General features: G+C 40.9%; 1 protein-coding gene and 1 pseudogene across 3 annotated transcripts in view; both read right to left on the bottom strand.

Annotated features, from left to right (window-relative positions):
- Positions 1-20,728, bottom strand: part of MYOM1 (myomesin 1) — a gene marked incomplete at both ends in the record, with an annotated part of 139,507 nt that overhangs the window by 94,422 nt on the left and 24,357 nt on the right. For both annotated transcript variants that reach the window (XM_079717373.1, XM_079717374.1), the window contains 6 exons: positions 649-813; positions 4,423-4,485; positions 4,597-4,685; positions 6,839-6,931; positions 17,982-18,139; positions 19,036-19,264. In XM_079717373.1, the coding sequence (XP_079573499.1) occupies positions 649-813; positions 4,423-4,485; positions 4,597-4,685; positions 6,839-6,931; positions 17,982-18,139; positions 19,036-19,264 (797 nt within the window). The remainder of the gene's footprint in view (positions 1-648; positions 814-4,422; positions 4,486-4,596; positions 4,686-6,838; positions 6,932-17,981; positions 18,140-19,035; positions 19,265-20,728) is intronic.
- Positions 8,141-8,982, bottom strand: LOC307061890 (BTB/POZ domain-containing protein 10-like; annotated as a pseudogene). The gene has a single exon. The product of its transcript is annotated as a BTB/POZ domain-containing protein 10-like (transcript).

Genomic DNA, 20,728 nt, shown 5'->3' with positions numbered 1-20,728 from the left:
CCCACAAAGACGCATTCTCGGGGTGGACGGGCAATCTCGACTCCCACAGTGGGGGCAAACACTGCCCTACGTGGGACCCCTCCTCTCCTCTAGAGCCACGCTGTCCAGCGATGTTACTGCTGCCGCCGCTACTGCTGCCGTGACTGGTTTCACTCTGGGCCCAGGTCCTGGTCTCAGCCATGGCCTTGGGATGGCCCAGACTGCCCGGTGCCCACACATGCACTGAAGTTCAGGCCAACTGCATGGTGAGCATGCTGACCACCACCCACCGTGCCTGAGGACCAATAGGCATGCTCCATAGTCCCACTGGACTTCACTGGACTCTGCTTTATTTTACCAAATAAAATTAACTTACAAAATGAATATACATCCAACTTGCAAAATGAGAATACATTTTTTTGTAATCCTTTCCCTATATTACTTGGTGATAAGAAATTATAATCTCCACACATATACTGCAAAAGTTCTGCTACTCTGATATATGTGTAAAAGCTTTTGTAACATCCAAAAGGTTATGTCCTCTAACGTTCAGATTCTGCCAGCTCTGGTAAAGCGAACTGCAGTCTTGTGGACATTCATGCTCTGGGGCCAAGCCCAGGCTGTGACCTGCAAATAAGAACCTAGTGAGAATTCATTAGTAAGGCTCACCATTTCGGTACCACTGGATCTCCGGCTGGAAATGCTTAATTTCAGGAGTGATAACTACACGGCAGCCTAGACTCATCGTCTCGCCTTCTCTCCCAAAAGACACATCAAACTTGTCATCAAAGTGGATCTCAAACTTGGACGCATAACCATAAGGGGTCACAGCAACTGGGCACAACAAAAACAAACATCAGTAATTTACTTTTTGTCATCAAAGAGACACAAGCATTTTAATAAGCACAGGCAGAAAGCAATCACAACAGACCTATCAAGTGACTTATCTGGGCAAAAATTAAGTCTTATAAAAGAAGTATGTAGCATATTCACATATATCATTATATTGAAATGGAAATTCTGTGTATGGAAATTCTTGCTTCATTGGTCAGATAAGCTAAATGCTTATTTTTACTATTATAATTAATAGAATTTAAAAGGTCAAGTTTAACACCTTACATAAAATGTAAATGAACACCACATTTAGCTTAGACTTAAATATAGCTGCAATATATGCACATTAAAATGTTAGATTCTGAGTTCATTTAAACTTTACTGCTTGTACTCTTGGAACAAATAGCCATCTCGATTTCTCATAAAAATAGAGTTTTTTAGTAAGTGGCTTCAGCTTCTTTGATGATCTCGGTTAAAAAAATACAAGAAATATCAATGGGAGAAAACAAAGTTTAAAATACCATTCTTAGAAATATCTTATTTATAGATTGAGTAAATACCTACACCATAAACTCTCCTAGGTTTTATTTTCTCTTTTCTCAAAGGAAAGGGCCTGGGAAAATAATGACTACTTTTTGATGGCTTCCTACATGCCAGGAACTTCACATTTGACATGTCATCTAATCCTTGCAAAAACTCCATGGCATAGTTACTAGTTTTTCCTCTCTTTCAGGTGGGGATATAGAAGTTCACAGATATATATAGCTAACGCCAAGGTTTCAAAGGCATCATGTGTGAAACTGAAATTCAAATGTATAACTGCCCAACTCTAAAACTTAGGCCCTTTTTCTCCTATTTCAATTCTCTTCCTAAGACCTCGTAGAATTAATTTGAAAATGCAAGCTAACATTTATTGAGTTCACCTTGTGCCGAGTATTGTTCCAAGTGTTTAATATCTATCAACTCAATTAAGCCTCATAATAACCCTATCAGGTAAGTACCATTATTATTCCCATGTTATCGATGAGAAAACAGCAGCACGAGGAGACTAAATAACTGCCCATATGCACCCTGCAGACCCAGGATTTACACTGGCAGGCTGTTTTCAGAGCCTGTGCTCTCAACCAATACATGGGGTTGATTGACTTTGTGTGTCCCCAGGCAACCACTCATCAACAGGGAAATGACTTCTCTTTGAAGCATGTGTCCCATCTGCCCCATTTTTATATGATGATGTCCTACTGAGATCAAAACGCAAAACAACTTGAACAGATCTTGTTTATTGGGAAGTTGGGCTGGTTTCAAAGCTGCCTCAGGGAGTAGAGATAAGGGTTATAGGGAGGGCCTGGTTTAGGTCAGGGGTTGGCAAATCTGTGAGCCAACTCTGGATTGCCTCCCGTTTTGTACCATGAAGAATGGTCTTTAAATTTTTTAATGGCTGAAAAAAAATCAAAAGAAGGATAATATTTTGTGACATGGGAGAAGTCATAGGAAATTCAAATTTCAGTGTTCATAAATAAGGTTTTATCTGGAGACAGCCATGCTCATTCATCTATCTATTGCCGATGGCTGCTTTTGTGTTACAGTGGTAGAGTGGAATAGTTGTGACACAGACCCACACAGCCTAAACTATTTACAATCTAGTCCTTTACAGAAAATGTTTGCCAACCCCTGGTTTAGAATATGGTTTGGAATTAAAAAGACCAGGTTACTAGTCGCTATTCTACTATTATGCGTGGTCTTGACCCATGATTTAATCTCTCTAAATTGTTTCCTCATCTGCATAGCACAGATAAAAAGGCACCCAGTTCATAAGCTTTGGAGAGCATTAAATGAATCAATGCATATAAAAAATGTCCTAGGGGACTTCCCCGGAGGTCCAGTGGTTAAGACTCTGAGCTTCTACTGCAGGGGGCATGGGTTCGATCCCTGGTCAGGGAACTAAGATCACACATGCTGCACAGAGCAACCAAAAAAACAAAACAAAACTGCAAATCACCAGTAAAGCTGGCAGTGCTGTCTCCCAGCTCAAAAAAAAAATGTCCTAGTACAGAGTCTGGCACAACTGATCAATACATATTAACTACTGGAGCAGAACCAAGGGCAGGGAGCTTTATCCATGATATTTACCAGCATATTCCAACCACCTAAACTGGTACTTGGCACACGGTAGATGTTCAATAAATACTAGTTGAATTAATGAATAAGAGCCCTCCATTCTCTATGTTGGGAACAACTGCACTCAATTCAGGAGCCAGAGGAGGCTCTGAAAGATTAAGAAGTTAGACAGGTTAGATTGAGCTGGGCTTTCAGACTCTGGCTTGATGGAGAAGAGGGGAATGGGAAAAACATGGATGATGATATAGAAATGGGACTGAACAGGATACGTGTGGAGGATTGTAGAATGACCAAGAGGCCAATCTTGGGGACACTGGGGATAAGTCATAGTTTCAAATTTCCCAGCTATTCTATCTCAATATAAATCAAATGATAGGGAAGGACATGGTTTGGGATGTGTTCCTCCTTCACTCTCACCCATCATCCCCTCTTGCCCATGGGATTGATACCAATGATTACAATTTAGAATATTAAAATTAGGAGCCATTCCATGAAGTCGATGGAGTAGGTCATCTACAGACATCAAACTAATGAGTTAGGTGAAAAATTGATCCATGGGAAAGTATTTTCATCAACCATTTTTAAAACTACCACTTATTTTTTAGTGTTTGGAAAATAAGAAGTTCGGGCTTGACTACCTTTTTCAGTCTGAACAGTGTAAGCATCCAATTACTTGAACAACAATAAGGATTTTACTTTTATTGCCTCCCATGAAAAGAAGTTCTGATATAGATGAAATGATTGAAGTTCACAAATTTACAAATTACTATGGATCAGAATATTGTTAATTATTTGTTATAAACCACATTTAGACCTCATTAAATTGCATTTCATAAATTAATGTATTTATTCATTCATCATCAAATACTACTCTACATCAGGTGCTGGGGTTTAAAGATAAAAGGTCCAGCCTTGCCTTCAAGTGTCTCATGGGTCAGTGGGAGAGAACAGTTAACAGTGTCCCGTGAGATAGATGCTCTTATGAAGGTGCCACAGCTTCACCGAGGGCACCAAACCCTGAGTGGGTGGGGCCTGGGGTGGCAGTGGGGTCAGACATGGATTTCTCAAGGAGTTGATACTGAACTGGATATTTAAAAATGAGTAAAACTGCTCTGATATAGTCCAGACTGTGTGTGTGTGTGTGTGTGTGTGTGTCTGTGTGTGTGGTTAAATCACTCTGCACAGGTTTGTGTAATGATCTTTCTCAATTTAAACACAGAAAGACTTAAAAGCATTTTAAATGCTTTTAAGACTTAAAACCCTTTTTAGCCTGTCACATCTGGGCATTTATAAAACCAGAACAAAGCAATTAGATGCAGAAAGAGAATATAGTAACCAAAGAATCTGAAAAAATAAAACCAACCACAGGTAGTATTACACACATACTAGCATATATTATAATATAGACTATGTATTTATTTCAGCATTATGGAACAGCTTATTATGCAGTATTGTACAAAGATGACACAGCAAATATACTTTTAAACTTACAGCTGAGGGGCAAGGTGGAGGCCCCCGCATGGAAGCGAGTCTCATCAAGCTCTCCCTTATATCCTAGAAGAGAAAGCAGAAAAGCATGCCAACTGTTCCTTGACTTTATTTTTTAGCAGTGAGAATAAATTTTTTAAAAATACACTTTGAATAAAACAAGTTCAGCAAACCTACTCTTTACCACAACCGAAGCATATGCTGAAAGCTCTCCTTTAACATTCATCGCCGAGGCCCGGTACTGAGCGGTGTCTTCAAAATCGCATCTGAAAGAACGGATGGAAATGAGTGCCCAGTGCAGTGACACTCCTGGTACAGTCGTCACTCAGCATCCGCGAGGGATTGGTTCCAGGACCCCCATGGATATAAAAATCCGCGGATGCTCAAGTCCCTTAATAAAATGGTGTAAAATAGTCGGCCCTCAGTATCGGCGGGTTCCGCTTCCTCAGATACGGAGGACCGATGTAATTGCTAGCTGTTTCATCAAGGATCTCTTTGCTAACAAGGCACAGGGCAAATCACTGACTGACACATAGCTCTTTGGCACTCTTGATAAAGCTACTCTCTCTGACCCAGCACCCTGTGGTGTGTTATATAGGCCAACAGATCTATCTACCAACAGCTATAGTCCACCGTGACCCTAGCCTGGGTTCATTTAAAATGTCCAAAAAAAAAAAAAAGTCAACAAAGTGTCAAGCATATAAATTACAGTGTGATGAAAAATTGGTCTAAAGTTGTATCAGGAGCAGGAAATGTCCAGCCATGTACCTTTGGAGCAGGTAAGACCCCTAGCACCTTGGGGCCTCCCTCAGAGTGGGTTTCAGTCTGGGGGGCTACAGGGTGATGAAAAGACAAAGAAACAGCCTCTTCTAATAGACACCCACAGACTCCCTGAGCCACAAAACGGATCCTGGTGAGTCTAATGTGCTCTAGCCTCGAAGTACAAATAAGTTATTTAACTTTCAATTCTGCTAAGGTTCAGGCCCACAGAACAACACAAGAAGTGTCATTTGGAAGTTCCTCTAAGTTATAATGCAGAAATTGGGATGTCGTTAATAATGGAGTAGAGAGAGAAGGATCTCACACAGAGATGAACAGGCTAAGATTTCAAAGAAGGCTTTATTGTGTCTTATCACTGCCAGTGTTCCTGTTCTTCATTGTTCGTCTGGGTTTAGTTTCATTTGTAATATCTTAGTTCTTGTTGAAATCTACAGACATCAGTAGAACCCCAAGAGGGTCAATACAGTTGCCTTTCCCATAGCTATTTAATTATAAAGCAACCACATAGCTTGCTGCCGCCTCGGTAGAATCTCTGACTGGCAGAATGGATGTAACTTTAGGAAGGGGTCAATGCTTGGCGAAAGCCCCAGAGTCCCAGGGTTTTTTCTGCTTGAAGCCCAGCATCACCTGTGTCAACTGCTCTGACCTGAGAAGGCTATGAATCTCTTGAGATCAGAATGACGTATTTTTTTTTTTTTTTTTTTTTTTTCTGTACGTGGGCCTCTCACTGCTGTGGCCTCTCCCGTTGCGGAGCACAGGCTCCGGACACACACAGGCTCCGCGGCCATGGCTCGCGGGCCCAGCCGCTCCGCGGCACGTGGGATCTTCCGGGATCGGGGCACGAACCCGTGTCCCCTGCATCGGCAGGCGGACTCTCAACCACTGCACCACCAGGGAAGCCCAGACGTATTTTTTTTTACTTTGACATCTCAGCATGTCATGGTTTTATTTGAACCGAAAATGCTGGGAGCTTGTTTAACTTTTTCATCCACATAATTAGGCTTGGATTTCAAAACCACATTAGGAGACATGAGAAACCTTTGAAAACTTGGAAATTTTTATGTGGATTCTGCTTTCAAATTTTGCTTTTGATCTTGCTTTATAAACATCCCAATGTCAGGCTCTGCGTCCATCTACAGGCTGACAGGGTGGGCCCATAGTTTCCCACAGTTCCTGGTGAGCTGAAGGAAAGAACAATTTCTCTAAGTCCAGCTTACTTTCAATGTCACCCACCCCAAACTTCATTGGCCTTTACTGATTAAAGGCAAAAGTGTATAGTGATGGCATAGATTTGGAACTCTGAAAGGATAACTGAATATAAATGCCTATTTATGTAACTTATATTCTTACTAATGTCTAAGAAAAACTCTCCAGTATATAAAAGGATAAATAGATACAAATGAATTTTTCCTCATCGTCTTTGACTAAATTCAAGTAAGATCACTTTGGGAGGTAACGTGGGCTTGGTAAGAGTGTCATGCTTATCACTCTTCGGTGTGCACCAAGAAGCAACGCATGGGACTGTCCCCCATCCTGATCATGCTGCATTGGGAGGAAAAGGGGACAGTCATTAACTGGAGCGCAAATTGCCACCCTAAGCAATTGCTGGGCAATACACACAGACCCTGATGTCTCTTACGCGTTTATCTCCAGAGTGTGCACTCCATATCGGCTTTCGATAATATACTTTCCAGGGTGTGCATGGACGTTTATTGGCACCTGATTTTTATACCTATGAGACAATGGAAACAAGGTGAAGTAAGTTGAGGTGTAAATAGATTCATGATTAAAAGCAACACACACACAACTGTTGTTCTTGAAGGAACACCTGTAAACACAGCACTGAGGTCGGTAGCGGGGTCTGTTCAATAAATGCAAATAAAACGCATTATAAATATTATAAAACTTCTTTTTTTAACATTAAAACAATGGAATTTTATTTTGATGAAAAACGAGTTAACAATCATTTAGTAAATGAAGAGCCAACACTTCATTTTCCTATCTTATAACTCGAAAAAAATCATTAGTAAATAAATATCTGTGAACAGATTAAGGGTAAGGCAGACTGGATAATAAACCACCTGAAGTTCACATTCCCTGCATGTGACTCACTTGAAAAGGATGAAAACGGCACTGGAGATAACTGATGAGATATGGCCATTGAATCTCATCCTAATCATTCAAACAAGCCCAATGACACTCATTTTTTGCTCATCATGGGCAGCAAACTATACACATTTTACTGAAGGAATACTTTGATAGAAGCACTTATTTAGATTATATTGTGCCTCACAATTATTAAAATGGCTTGAACAGTTCCACTTAACCACCATATATAAAGTGCAACTATATAATATTCTACATTTTATCTGGGGTGTGATGAATATCAATCTAGACGGAAAGCACCCCAGCTGCCAATTTCCGCCACTTCTGAAAAGATCTAGATGTGTGAAAAAGGACTGTTCCCCCATACAAAGAACCAATTTCACAAACCTACTGGTAAACCAATACATTTATATAACTGGAACCTCAAGATGCTAGAGTTGTACTCATTTAAAAAACCATTCAGGGCTTCCCTGGTGGCGCAGTGGTTGAGAGTCCGCCTGCCGATGCAGGGGACACGGGTTCGTGCCCCAGTCCGGGAAGATCCCACATGCCGCGGAGTGGCTGGGCCCGTGAGCCATGGCCGCTGAGCATGCGCATCCGGAGCCTGTGCTCCGCAATGGGAGAGGCCACAGCAGTGAGAGGCCCGTGTACCGCAAAAAACAAAACAAAACAAAACCATTCAGCTACCTTTGGTCTTTAAAAAAGTCTGCACTGCAATATCCTAAACACTGTTCTGTGCATCTCACAATGAAGAGAGTGGCCTTGCAGTGCAGGATGAGGAGAGTGCAGCGGCATTGTGAAGAGTAGCACGCTATGGTTTCAAGGAACATCACCATCACAGCATCGGATTCTGTGTGTCAGGATCGAGGTCATTGTTTCTAGAAGGGGGATGGATAGGGAGAATATCGAGCTCATCCACTTGAGGAGTTGGGTGCATGACTTCCAGCTGGTCCTGGAGAATGTCAGCTGCAGCTGCTGCAAGGCTGGTGATAGATTTACTCTTTACACACTGAAAGTCTACACACTGGCTCTTTCCTTCTTCCTTCTCCCAAGACATTCGAATAAAGGGTCTTTGGACATAGTTGTAAATCGCTTCTGGGTGGCCCCCAGGCCTTTTCTTTTACTTTTTTCTTTGTAGGTTGGATAACCTTTTATTCCCAATCTAATCTTAAGACCCCTCTCCATCAAAACTGATTTGGCCACAACTCTGTTTTCAATGTACTTGAAAAATCTATATAATTTTGTGCTATAAATAATTTGTGAATATTATTCTCCCATTTGTGGTGGATACTCTTCATCCCAATCAACCACATCATTGCCTGTAAGCACCACTATGTGGCATTCACGTTCCCCACTCTGGGCACTAGCTACCATGAGAGGCAGAATCATTTCTTCCAGGTAAAATTCGAACTGTCTACGGGCACCATCATTTGATAACTCATGCATTAGGGCACTGAGATCTCTACATTTAATAGTACTATATTCAAAAGAGATACAAAGAGAGTCGCATGGTTGTCTCAGTTCAGGAATAGATATGCCATCGGGACAATGGATTATTCCTGTTTTGTAGTAATTCAGAATAGCTCGAAACACAGTAAAGCCAATCCCCTCTGCCACCTCATACTCTCCTTTCTCGCTGGGACATGTAGAGTTATGTTCTCTGCCAGATCCAAACATCCTGCCCAACACTGTATATGGCTGAGCAGTAAAAATGGATGGGTCTACAACAAATTTAGTGTTATCCACTATTAGTGTCACTCGTTCTGACGTTCTTACATTCCGACCTCCTTCTTTTGCATTTTCATACACAAACACCATTTCCCCAGATGTCTTACAGCTACCATCTGAACTTGACTGACTACTGTTTCTGCTGCTGTTCCCAGCACTGCTACTGGAACCATTTGGAGGTGACTTTTTGAGGATGAGGACTGCATGGATAGAGGAACTGTGATCTTTTTCACGTTCAACATGGTGCTGTCATGTTGGAGAAGTAACATTTCTAATACAAGGAGTGAGCTGAGATTCTGTTCTTTCGTGAGATGAATCTCATGATCTGTCATTTGACCTTCGTCTATCTCTTGATCTCTCATTGAGAGAGATCAAGTCACCAAGTAGTCTCATTTTGGTGTGGTCAACAACTCCCTTGGCAACATGTGAGGGAGTACTTGAATGTTTATAAAGTTTACGATGTCTACTATTCAATTTCCGATCCCAGTTCTCTGGATCACTGGAGTTACTGTCATAAGGATGAGGCCATCTGCCATCCCACTTCAAGCTTCCTCACATTGCTGCTCTGAAAGCACACATGTAGCACCCATAACCTGTAGTACCCCTTGAGTGTCCAGACACAGGCCGGGGCCGGCGACACCTCCGCTTCCTCCCCAACTGGATCCCTCCGGAGGTGTCTGTGGCAGCGGATGCTCTGGCGGCTGCGGCTACAAGAGCCTCCCCAACAGGTTGCAGGCCGGCTCCTAGACTGCTTCTCACCTAAAACTTCTTGATGAATGTGCTTTCCTCTCCTCCATTACAAAAATTACGTTCAAGAAGTTGGCCATTCACAGCAATGTGGTTGAATCTTGCATGTGTAATGTTAAGTGAAAAGAGCCAGACACAAAAGAGTATAATGATTGCTTTTATGTAAAGTACAAAACCAGAAAAGACTAATTAATGCCGCTAGAAGTCAGGAGAGTGATTCCCCCAGAGCGGGGCAGGGGGGATTAAGGAGGCATCCTGGGTGCTGAAATTGCTTGGTTTCTTTATTTAGGTGCTGGTTACCTGGGTGTATGCAGTCTACAAAAATTCATCAGAGTTCTACATTTATATGTGATACGCACTTTTTAATGTGTAAATGATACTTCAATAGAAGATCTAAAAAAAAAAGAAAACAAAAACTTGCCTATTGTTGACACAACAGAGAAGAAGGCTTTGAGTGGGTTTTTTGTTGGCTGTCTGTGTAGGATGAAAGCAAAACATTCTTCCCACTAACATTCTTGCATGTTGTTCAAAACCTTGTCATTGCATTGAAAGCTCATTATATTTGTTTTACTCTTTTGTGAGCAAGCATGGCTCTCATCTTGGAAGAACTTAAAATATCAATCATGAAAGAAAACTACTGACAAATAGGAGCTGAAAGATTCCCTTTTTATGACTGGCCATCCTTGGTGAAGCCTCTCAGCCTTGAGAGGCTGGGGCTCCATGGAGGGGCCCCTCCTGAGACACTGTCTCCTGAGTCTGCAAGGGGCGCCTTCTTCACCACGTCCTCAGGTTCTCAGTAGCCAGTGGCTATGGTGCTGGACCAGGCTTTTCTGCTTAAGCCATTTTCTGTCCCAAAGAGGAGCTGGACTTCATTTGATTCCCTTTCAGACACCCCACTTCACTTGTGCAGACATCACAAATAACGCTAATAACCATAACGGACAGAGAGTGTTTACTGTGAGCCAGGCAAGTGCTTTAAATTCAATCCTCACAACAACCGCACGAGATGGTACTACTTTTAACATAGTAAAGTAGTAGCATTTTCCAGATGAAGAAACCCAGGCATGGAGAGGTTAAGTGTCTTGCCCCGGCTCTCACCGCTAGAACAGCAGAGCTGGGATTTGCACCCAGGCAGTCTGGCTCCTGACAACATGGGATGCTTCCACTTTCCAGCTGTTCTCTATTTAGCTGCATTTTATTTCTTCAGATTTCTGGACATGGTTATAAGGAGGTTTGGGAGCAGGGAAAGTGGTGGAAAGGGAGAGAAAGAAAGGAAATAATCTTCAGCCAGTCCCTACCTCTCCCCAGCTTGTACACTCATACGCACACACACACACACACGTGCACCCTATGTCCCTAAAATGCATCATTTTTTATACTTTAAAAAATGTACCATTCTCCTTCTCCACCTAGCAAAATCCCAACTCGTCCTTCAAGGCTCTGATCAAATGTCACTTCTTCAATAATCTCTCCCTTGAAATCCCATACAATATCATTCCTGCCTGTCCGCATTGGTGTTACTTGGTTCAAATGGAAATATACAACATTTATCAAATTATGGTTGGACAAGTGTCACTTCTACTAAGGTGTGCGTGCCTTGAAGCTGGGGATTGTGTCTGATCTGTACTTACTTCTATTGCCACTCTCAAGGAAGTAGGCATCACAGGCAAATATTAGGCACTCAGTGTTTGCTAAACTGGATTGAACAGAGTTATTGGGTAACACCATAGATTAACTCTGCTTCCTGATTTGGGGCCAAAGGAACGGAGTTCTGACAAATCCATCCTTCATGATATGGATAATTTAAAATAAGTGCCTGTGAAGAAGGTGTGTTGAGGCTCTTTGTGTCCCGGTTCCCTAGGATGTGAAGTGGGAGGGTGGACTGGCTTAGGAATCGCAGCTGCGTAGCAGGTGTAGGGGCACAGCCTTCTGACCCACCCTTGGGAGCCATCCCTAACTGTTTCTGACAGCCCAGAAGCAGCCTCAGTTAGCTGTCTCCCCACAGGGCTCCAGGCAGACGGGACTGTTTGATCAGAGATGGCGTGTAAAAAGAAATCTGCAGCCGCTCCTAATCTGGAACATTCCTTGCTTTGATGAATGACAGAGTAGAACATGTTAATCAACATGTTCTCCTGACTGAATTGGTTTAGGTCATTTCACACTTGACCCAGAAGCTCCCTCTTGCTCAGTTTTCTCCTTTGCTGTGGTGTTTTCAGTATTTCCTTCTAACATAAGAAGAGAAATATGACACCCAATTCTGTGTGGCAGGTGCTACTTGACCAAACAACTGAGTGACACTCGATTTGGCTTCTGACCAAAAACGTTGTTCATATTTCTATAAAGTTTGAATTGAAACAGCATTTGCAGCTCCCAGGCTTTCTTCGCCTTCCTTGTCCTTCTGTCCAATCCGACTTAGCACCTCAATGCCTTCCCCCCATCCCCCGACCCCCAGCTAAACAGCCATGGCTTCTCTGTCTCTCTCTCTCTCACACACACACACACACACACACACTTTGAGGAGCTTCCATTCTCTCCACTGGAACTCCAATGTCAGTGTAAGAAGCATGTGTTTTAAAGCTGCAGACATGGATTAAGTGAGGAAGTGATTCAATGCTATTCTCCAAGGAATTCACCTAGCAAGGCACTCGGGTTCAGAGTCATTTGCGATTGGCTGTCTTCACCATCAAGTCAGGGGAGAAAAGTAGGATTTGAGGCCTGCTCTGTATATGCTTCACAGTTTCTTACTTCTGGAAAATGAAATTCCAAACTGGTCAGTCATCAGCTAATTTTGGAGAGTTATCTACACCCTGGGGTTATTTGTCAGAGGGTTTCTGAAATTCCTGTGAACATTTAGATGTACACCATTTTCCTTATCATTTTCATGTAGAGTCTATGAACTAGTTAATGAGCTTCTGTTACAAGTATTTCTAGAATAATACTCTTCATGTATGTGTGTAAAATACACACTTAATTCCTCCAAACAAATGTCGGTTTGGATATTGGGCTGACTTTGATAAGAAGGGATTACAGTGAAAGCTCTTTGGCAGTGTAAAGCATGGTCAAACAAAAGGGCTTCACTCTAACTTTTCTCTGTCAGCAAATAATGCCTGCCAAAATGATCTTTTCATGTTGAATACCCCTACAAGTGTGGTTGCTACTTAGAATGCAACCCTACTGTTTTGAATAAATAGCTGTTACTTTAAAAACCAATTAGCTGAGAGAGGGCTATTCCATTAGCATAGAATTTGGACTTAAATAAATAAGAAAAATCTAAAATAAAATCCCAAATTACTCTGGAAGTAATTATAAATAATTTTTAACTATTTTAAATGCAGGCTGTTTTCCCAAGATAATATGGTAGTAATTGCTAAATTTAAATACATTGTGAATAACTCTAATCTTGTAAACAAATTCAATACATGATTCTATCATGGAATTTGTGAATTCACATAATTTGCAAAAATAGATTAAGGCTTTTCCAAATCTCTGGACTCTTCCTAAGATACATTTCTCGTACTATTTTATTCCCAGGTTTTGAACTCTTAATCATGCCTAATGACAAATACCTTTGTCTATTTGACAATGACTTCAGGGATAATGTGAAGAATTTCAAATATGTATTTTTAAGTGTCTTGCGTGAGGATCTAGCCCAGTAACCACATACACATCTGAAAACGTGGGTATTGAGTGAGCATTAGACTAATACTAATCCTCACTAACACTAACACATTGCTCCAGGGAGTTTGTGTGAGTCTCCCTGCAGGTTACAATCCAGGCTTCCATTGAAAAAACTGATTTAGACTTTGGGCTCGAAATGCAATTAAATCTGGCTCTTATTTTAAAAAAAGAAGTGTAAAATTAATGCAATTCTCTCCTTCTCTTAAAGAGAACTTTTCTCCCTCATTTCACATAGTTTTTACAATTTGACTGGGCAATACAGGCATATGGTTCAAGGACCAGAAAATATTAGGGTGCCCGGGAAGCATTCTCCTTCCTCAAACCTGTCTGCCTTCTGCCCAGCTCCTCCCCACCGCTAACTGTTCTTAGATTCCTACATAGCCTTCCAAAGCTTCCTTATGCAAGTAATATGGATACAAACATAAATGTTTTTCCTCCCCTTTTAAACCAATATATAGCCTATTAAACAAGTTATTATATAAACATAGCCTATTAAGTAAAACAGCTTTGGTTTTTCACCACATATAGATTTCTCCTTCTCTGTTGACAAGCCCTCCTTCGGGATGGCCTGCTTCACTGTGGTGGTGCAGCAGCGTCATCTACAACTAACTTTTCTACTGGACGCAAAGCCCACAGGCTTCCTTCTGCTCGGAAAGTGAGCTGGAAATAGGGCAGTGCTGCTCAGCGTCTCCACACCGGGCCCTGATGAATGATGGGTGCGCCTGTCAGTGAGCGCTCCCCGGCTACCCTCTAGATTCCATCCAGACGGATTTAGTCAGTACGCAGGGTTGGCCAAAGAGCAGCTGCTGTGTGTTGATATCATTTGTGAGACCTCAGGGGCTACCATGACCTGAGGGTGCCCAGTGGAAACTTGGAACTGAACCCTCTTTGGAAAGGAGTCTGAGGGAGCCAGGCCCCAGGCACACATGGCTTTGAAAGCTAAAGGCTTCAAGCGGAGGCATCACAACTGCCCGCAGCAGCATCACACACTTATTTCTGTACTTTCCCTTCTTCTATTCAGTAAGGTCATTCTCAATTATTTCTTTCATACTTATACGCAGTGTCAGGCCCAGGAAGCTGCCGCTGGGTACCAAAGAGGCATAAATGCCAGCAAATTAGTCACCACCAACCGTGGTTCTTGCTAGGTCGTGGATTCCCTGCTTATTGAGAGGAAGGATGCTCACTGAAGATTGCATACTCTGGACCAGCAGCTTGCAAAGTAAATTAGAGCTTCATTTCATGATTATTTTTAAAAAGGCAACATACCCAACAAGCTATAATCAATCCTACATGGAAGTTTACTCTCAGAGGTGGATTTACCTTGAAACCAGTGAAGCTCAAGTTTCAGGGTCTCTCATCAGCATGGGTCCCCATAAGGCTCTGTGTCTAATGCATATGACTTAACTTTATATTCTTTTTTGTAAAAGTACTCCTCAAATTGTATAACTCTTATGCCCCACAAAACCTGGATCTGACCTTATTTGTTGCCACAGCCAATTTTCAGTTATCTGCTAGCTGATCGTCCAAATTTCAGCTTTATCCAGGGGCAAATCTTGCTTGCTAAATAAGGTGAACTATTTTCTTAGTGGTCCACTGGCTCTTTTGTTTTCATATTTACTTCTCACTTGACTTGCAAGGCAACAGGACTTTCTGTGAAATGGTCTGATCCGTCCCTACTGGGACAATTCTTGATACAGAATGGATTTGACTTCTCCAAGCACAAAAGGGGTCGCGGGAACTAGAGAAGGTTTGCTCCAGTCAACGGACAGCCTCCCAAACAGCCTCCCAATTGTACCTGAGACAAATCTTGTCTCTGTGCCTTTGTTTTTGATTCAAATGAACCCCTAGGCCATAAAATTCATACGTTAAGGAAATAAATACTTCAAAGCTAAATGTGAAAGATTTGAGGGATCAATCATACTTCTTCTCAGCCCCATTAGTGAAGATAACTAAAAACTGACAGCATGGGCTTCCCTGGTGGCACAGTGGTTGAGAATCCGCCTGCCAATGAAGGGGACACGGCTTCAAGCCCTGGTCCGGGAAGATCCCATATGCCACGGAGCAACTAAGCCCGTGCGCCACAACTACTGAGCCTGCACTCTACAGCCCGCGAGCCACAACTACTGAGCCCGTGTGCCACAACTACTGAAGCCCACATGCCTAGAACCTGAGCTCTGCAACAAGAGAAGCCACCGCATTGAGAAGGTCGCGCACTACAATGACGAGTAGCCTCTGCTCGCCACAACTAGAGAAAAGCCCGCATGCAGCAACGAAGACCCAACGCAGCCAAAAAAAAACCACAAAAAACTGACAGTATTTCTATTTTCCAATTTGACTGGAGTTTTACGGGTTGACAATTTAGTCATCTCATATTTTTTCTGTGGCGTTTTAATCTTTTTTGTTTGTTTTTATTTTTTTAACATCAACATATTTACTCATTTGCTTATTTTTGTTTGTTTTTAAATCACTCCTTTTTCAGCCCACAAAGCACTATGTAAGGAGTTTAATCTCTAACAGAATTAGAGCTCTGCCTTTGTAGAACCCCATTACTCTGGCTTAGTAACACCATCAGTGGTACATGGCATGTTTGTATTCTAGTTGCTGTGTATTTAACAGAGTAAATAAATGCTTAAGAAATTAATATTTACCTCCTAGAGATTACTTTGTATTCTTTTGAAAATCATCTTTAACTCTGATGTTTAAAAATCAGGAAAACAGAGATAGGACACTGTGTAATAAATATATCTACTTAAGGACTCCAATTATTCGTTTATTGGTAGTACATCTTAATTCATGAAAGATGAGAATTTTTTTTACTCATCAAGTAATATTTCTTTTTTTTTTAAACATCTTTACTGGAGTATAATTGCTGTACAATGGTGTGCTAGTTTCTGCTTTATAACAAAGTGAATCTCAAGTAATATTTCTTGGAGCTAAAAAATTGTTATTCTTTATGTATTTCTACAGGAAAGTTTGGATTTTTTCTGAGGCGGGAAATAATCAGTTTTTTAAGAGGAAATGTCCCTTTGATAGGCCAATTTGTGCAACTCTATAGGTAGAGAGAAAGGTGGGGCAAAGATGGATTGATTCCTAACTTACTATAGTATACTCTTATACTTTTAAAGCTTGGAAATTGATTTTTTAAACTTCATTTTCATCTAAATATGTTCCTACATTTCTCATCTTTCTTTACTATAAATTATTTGCCTTGGTAATATAGAGCTGGCTTTGGTTTTATTCTTTGGTTTTCAAACTCAAGAACCCTGGAAAGAGTTTACATACAAGAAAAACTGTAAGTAAATCCAATATTACCACAGGCAGATGGATATCACAGGTGAGTTTTAAAAAAACACAACTCACCACCTGCTCCGTAAAAATAACCTTAGCTAGCAGTTTATCTTGTCAGCCACCTTCATTACGCTAGCCAGGTGTCCAAAGAACATTAGAAATAACAGAAAAGAGAGGAAGAGACAGGTGCTCTTTGGGTGACAGTGCTATTCTGTGAAGTGTTTCTACTGTGACATAGGGCATATTTACCGCCACTCCCAAGGATAAGAGAACTGCATGCAAAATACCCGTCGGAGGGCTTCCCTGGTAGTGCAGTGGTTAAGAATCTGCCTGCCAATGCAGGGGACATGGGTTCGAGCCCTGGTCTGAGAAGATCCCACATACTGCAGAGCAACTAAGCCTGTGCGCCACCACTACTGAAGCCCACATGCCTAGAGGCTGTGCTCTGCAACAAGAGAAGCCACCACAATGAGACGCCATTGAGACGCCAGTGAACCGCAACGAAGAGTAGCCTCCACTCACTGTGACTAAAAAAAAAAAAGTCCCCGTGCAGCAACGAAGGCCCAATGCAGCCCTAAATAAATAAATTAAAAAAAAAAAAATACCCGTCGGAGAAGAAGACGGAAAACGCCTTTTAAAACTGGCTCACAATCCTCTTCAGACTTCTGCTCTCTGTAGCAGACATTCATGCCATATGATGGGAGAGTTCTGAGTTTAGGGATCAGAAAGTCATTGACAATTGCAATAGGATATATAATGGATGGAAAAAAGGGGAGCTTATTCTTTACGGAGCAAAAATTTCTTCAGGCCCCATAGTCGTAACAGCTCCCATACCATCCCCTCTTTTGTTTGGCTTTAGAAAACACATTAAGACCTCAGCTCATGTGAGGAGTAGAGATGGAGCCCTCTGGATCTTAATTACTTTTAAAAAGGCAGTATTGCTTCTCATCACAAAATGATACCAAATAAATATGCTGACTAAATTTTAACACTTTATATAAGATAAAGACCCATTTGTACAATATGATTATAAAGTATCATAATAAATCGTAATGGATGCAAGACTCTTCTTTCCTTCCATACATGTATTCTTTCTTCACTATTTAAAAAATCTATTCAAATTTGTAGATGCTTTCACTGACACTTGCATATTCACAATGCCACATGTTTTCACAAGAGGTAAAATTAACTTTGAGTAATCAATTCTATGAGAAATTTTCATAACGATAGCATACCATGTGAGACGAGGTTCTGGCCAGCCGGCTACAGAGCAGTGTAATTTTACATTTTCTTTCTCCCAAACAGTGTGGGAACGAGGTTTAATGACAAATTCAGGAGCATGGAGAAGACTATCTTCATTCAACTTTTTATGATATGCCTCGGTTTCTTCTAACTGAAAAAAAAAATCAACATATTATGAAATCAAAGTAACGTGCTACAAAAATGTAATGTAGAAATCAAAATGATCATTTTTTTCATTTGGAGCCTTACTTTGGCATTCATTTCAAACGAATTCCCCTCACCCCTTTTGAAAACAGACACATCACTTAATTTTTAACATTGTAAGCCTGAGCAACATATTTTACTTCTCTAAGGTGGATTTCTTTTTTTTTTTTTTTTTTTTTTTTTTTTGTGGTACGCGGGCCTCTCGCTGTTGTGGCCTCTCCCGTTGCGGAGCACAGGCTCCAGATGCACAGGCTCAGCAGCCATGGCTCACGGGCCTAGCCGCTCCATGGCATGTGGGACCTTCCCAGACCGGGGCACGAACCCGTGTCCCCTGCATCAGCAGGCGGACTCACAACCACTGTGCCACCAGGGAAGCCCTTAAGGTGGATTTCTTAAGGTTCTTCAAGAACTTTAATTTCTATAGAACCTAAAATTTCACAGAATTTAAATATTAAGTGTGTCTTTCTTTGACCTAAACATTTTGATGTCTTTTTCCTTCTTTTGTTTCTCTGCAAGACCACATATTTCTTCATTTGAAGCTAATTAATCTATATTAACACACATATACACAATGTTACATGTATTTCTACTTTTTAAAATTAATATTTTTTGGAGTATAGTTGATTTACAATGTTGTGTTAGTTTCTGCTGTGCAGCAAAGTGAATCAGTTATACATATACATATATCCACTCTTTTTTAGATTCTATTTCCATATAGGCCATTACAGAGTATTGAGCAGAGTTCCCTGTGCTATACAGTAGGTCCTTACTAGTTATCTACTTTATATATAGTGGTAGCATTTCTACTTTTGTAAGTTATATTAAATTGTCTTTTTTTTTTACCGTTTTTTTCAGTGACAGGTGTTCTGCCTTTTCTCGAATTGCAACTTTCCTCGACTTCTCAAAACCTTCCTCCTGGCGAAGCACGGACGTGGACTGTTTGGATACTGTGGACTGCTTGGCTGCCGTGACTCCTTCCTCTCTAGCAAGGAGATTCCTCTCGGCTATGTAAGCAGCAGCTTCTTTAATTCTTTCTTCTTCTGTGTCTGTAATTCCACTGACATGCACTTGGCTAAAATATAATAACAGCGAAATATGGGTATTGTGGATGGCAGTGATGAGATAGCCCAATTTTACCAAGTTCAAAGTGCCCGACCTCAGATGCTGTACACTGTGCCCAAAGAAAACCTGACATAGAAAGACCTGGTAAATAGGAGCTAACTCTTCACACATGGCAGTGATCTTCACCTTAACCAACAATGATAACAACAATAATACTACCTATTCTGGCTGTGGTGCCTTGACAAGTGCTTTTTACATACATTGTCTCATTTTTCCCCACAACAACCCTTTGAAGTAGACTGTACCCTCTCTACTTTAGATATACGGCAACAAGACACAGAGAAGTTAGATAACTTGCCCAACGTCATTTCTTTGGTTTCCTTAGTGTGTTTAAATACGATTTAGTCTATAAAAAAAGATTAAGTTACGACTTCCTTCCAGAAAAGACGATATTGTAAAATGACAGACAGTTGTGTGGTTGTGATTCTGATTTTCGACTGTGTGCTTGATCTGGATTCTGTAACTCAGATGATGTAATGCATTGCCCAGAGGTGCTGCACACAGAGATAAGTTGTAAATTTACGTGAGATCCTTAAGCCTAGGGGGTTTCCTTTCCATGATAAGAAAGGTTGTGTGTGTGTATATACATATTTAATATGACAGCCTTACTTTGTGCTTACACACAGCCCTGTTGTAAAGAAATGATCAAACTCACAGTTGAAGTGTTGATGCTGACAAAAGTGACTTGTTTTTACTCATAATTGATGATGATGATGGCAAGTGAGTGGTTACATCCCAAAGTGCTCTGCCTAATATAGTAGTTTATGATAGAATTTGTGCTGTGATTTAGTAATGTTGTTTAAAATATTTGGATTATTTTAAAACTCCTTCAGTACCTTTGCTGTCAATCCTATTACATGTTTCAGTGAGGAGATTATATTGAAGATTTTCTTGAAATTGAGTCTCCTGAGACCTCTAAAGGCAGAATTGTACATTTGTTTTTCTTATAAGAAAAATTACTTCAAACTTCAAGCAAACACTGCCATTGTGTTTACAAGTCCCTGGCACCTGAATCTATATAGTTTGCTGACGAGTAGGACGCAACATTTGCACAAGTTTGGAATTTCGCATGGACTATTACTAAAACATCTGGTAGACAAATTAGTCCACCTTGCCTTTTACTCAACTTAGTGAATTTTAATTTCTTTTCCCTTCTCTCTATCTCTCCAAATATTAATAAGTAGTCTCTACCAAGGAAGTTATCTGCTATAATTTAGGGGGAGAAAAAGGAAGATGGAACATTTTTAGCTTAGTGTCCTGACATAATTACCTCTAACTTTTCTTTTTGAATGAGATAGGAAGTGAATGAATTAATAAGTGAATACAAAACAAACGTCATGAGAATCTACTTGGAATTCTCTATAGAGGCTAATATACAATATAGAGATTTGAAATGAGGTTTGTAATATGATTC

Source organism: Hyperoodon ampullatus (assembly GCF_949752795.1).
Source record: "Hyperoodon ampullatus genome assembly, chromosome: 13".
NCBI lineage: Eukaryota > Metazoa > Chordata > Mammalia > Artiodactyla > Ziphiidae > Hyperoodon > Hyperoodon ampullatus.
The sequence above is the reverse complement of the archived record's forward strand: the minus strand, read 5'-3'. Positions and strand labels throughout refer to the sequence as shown.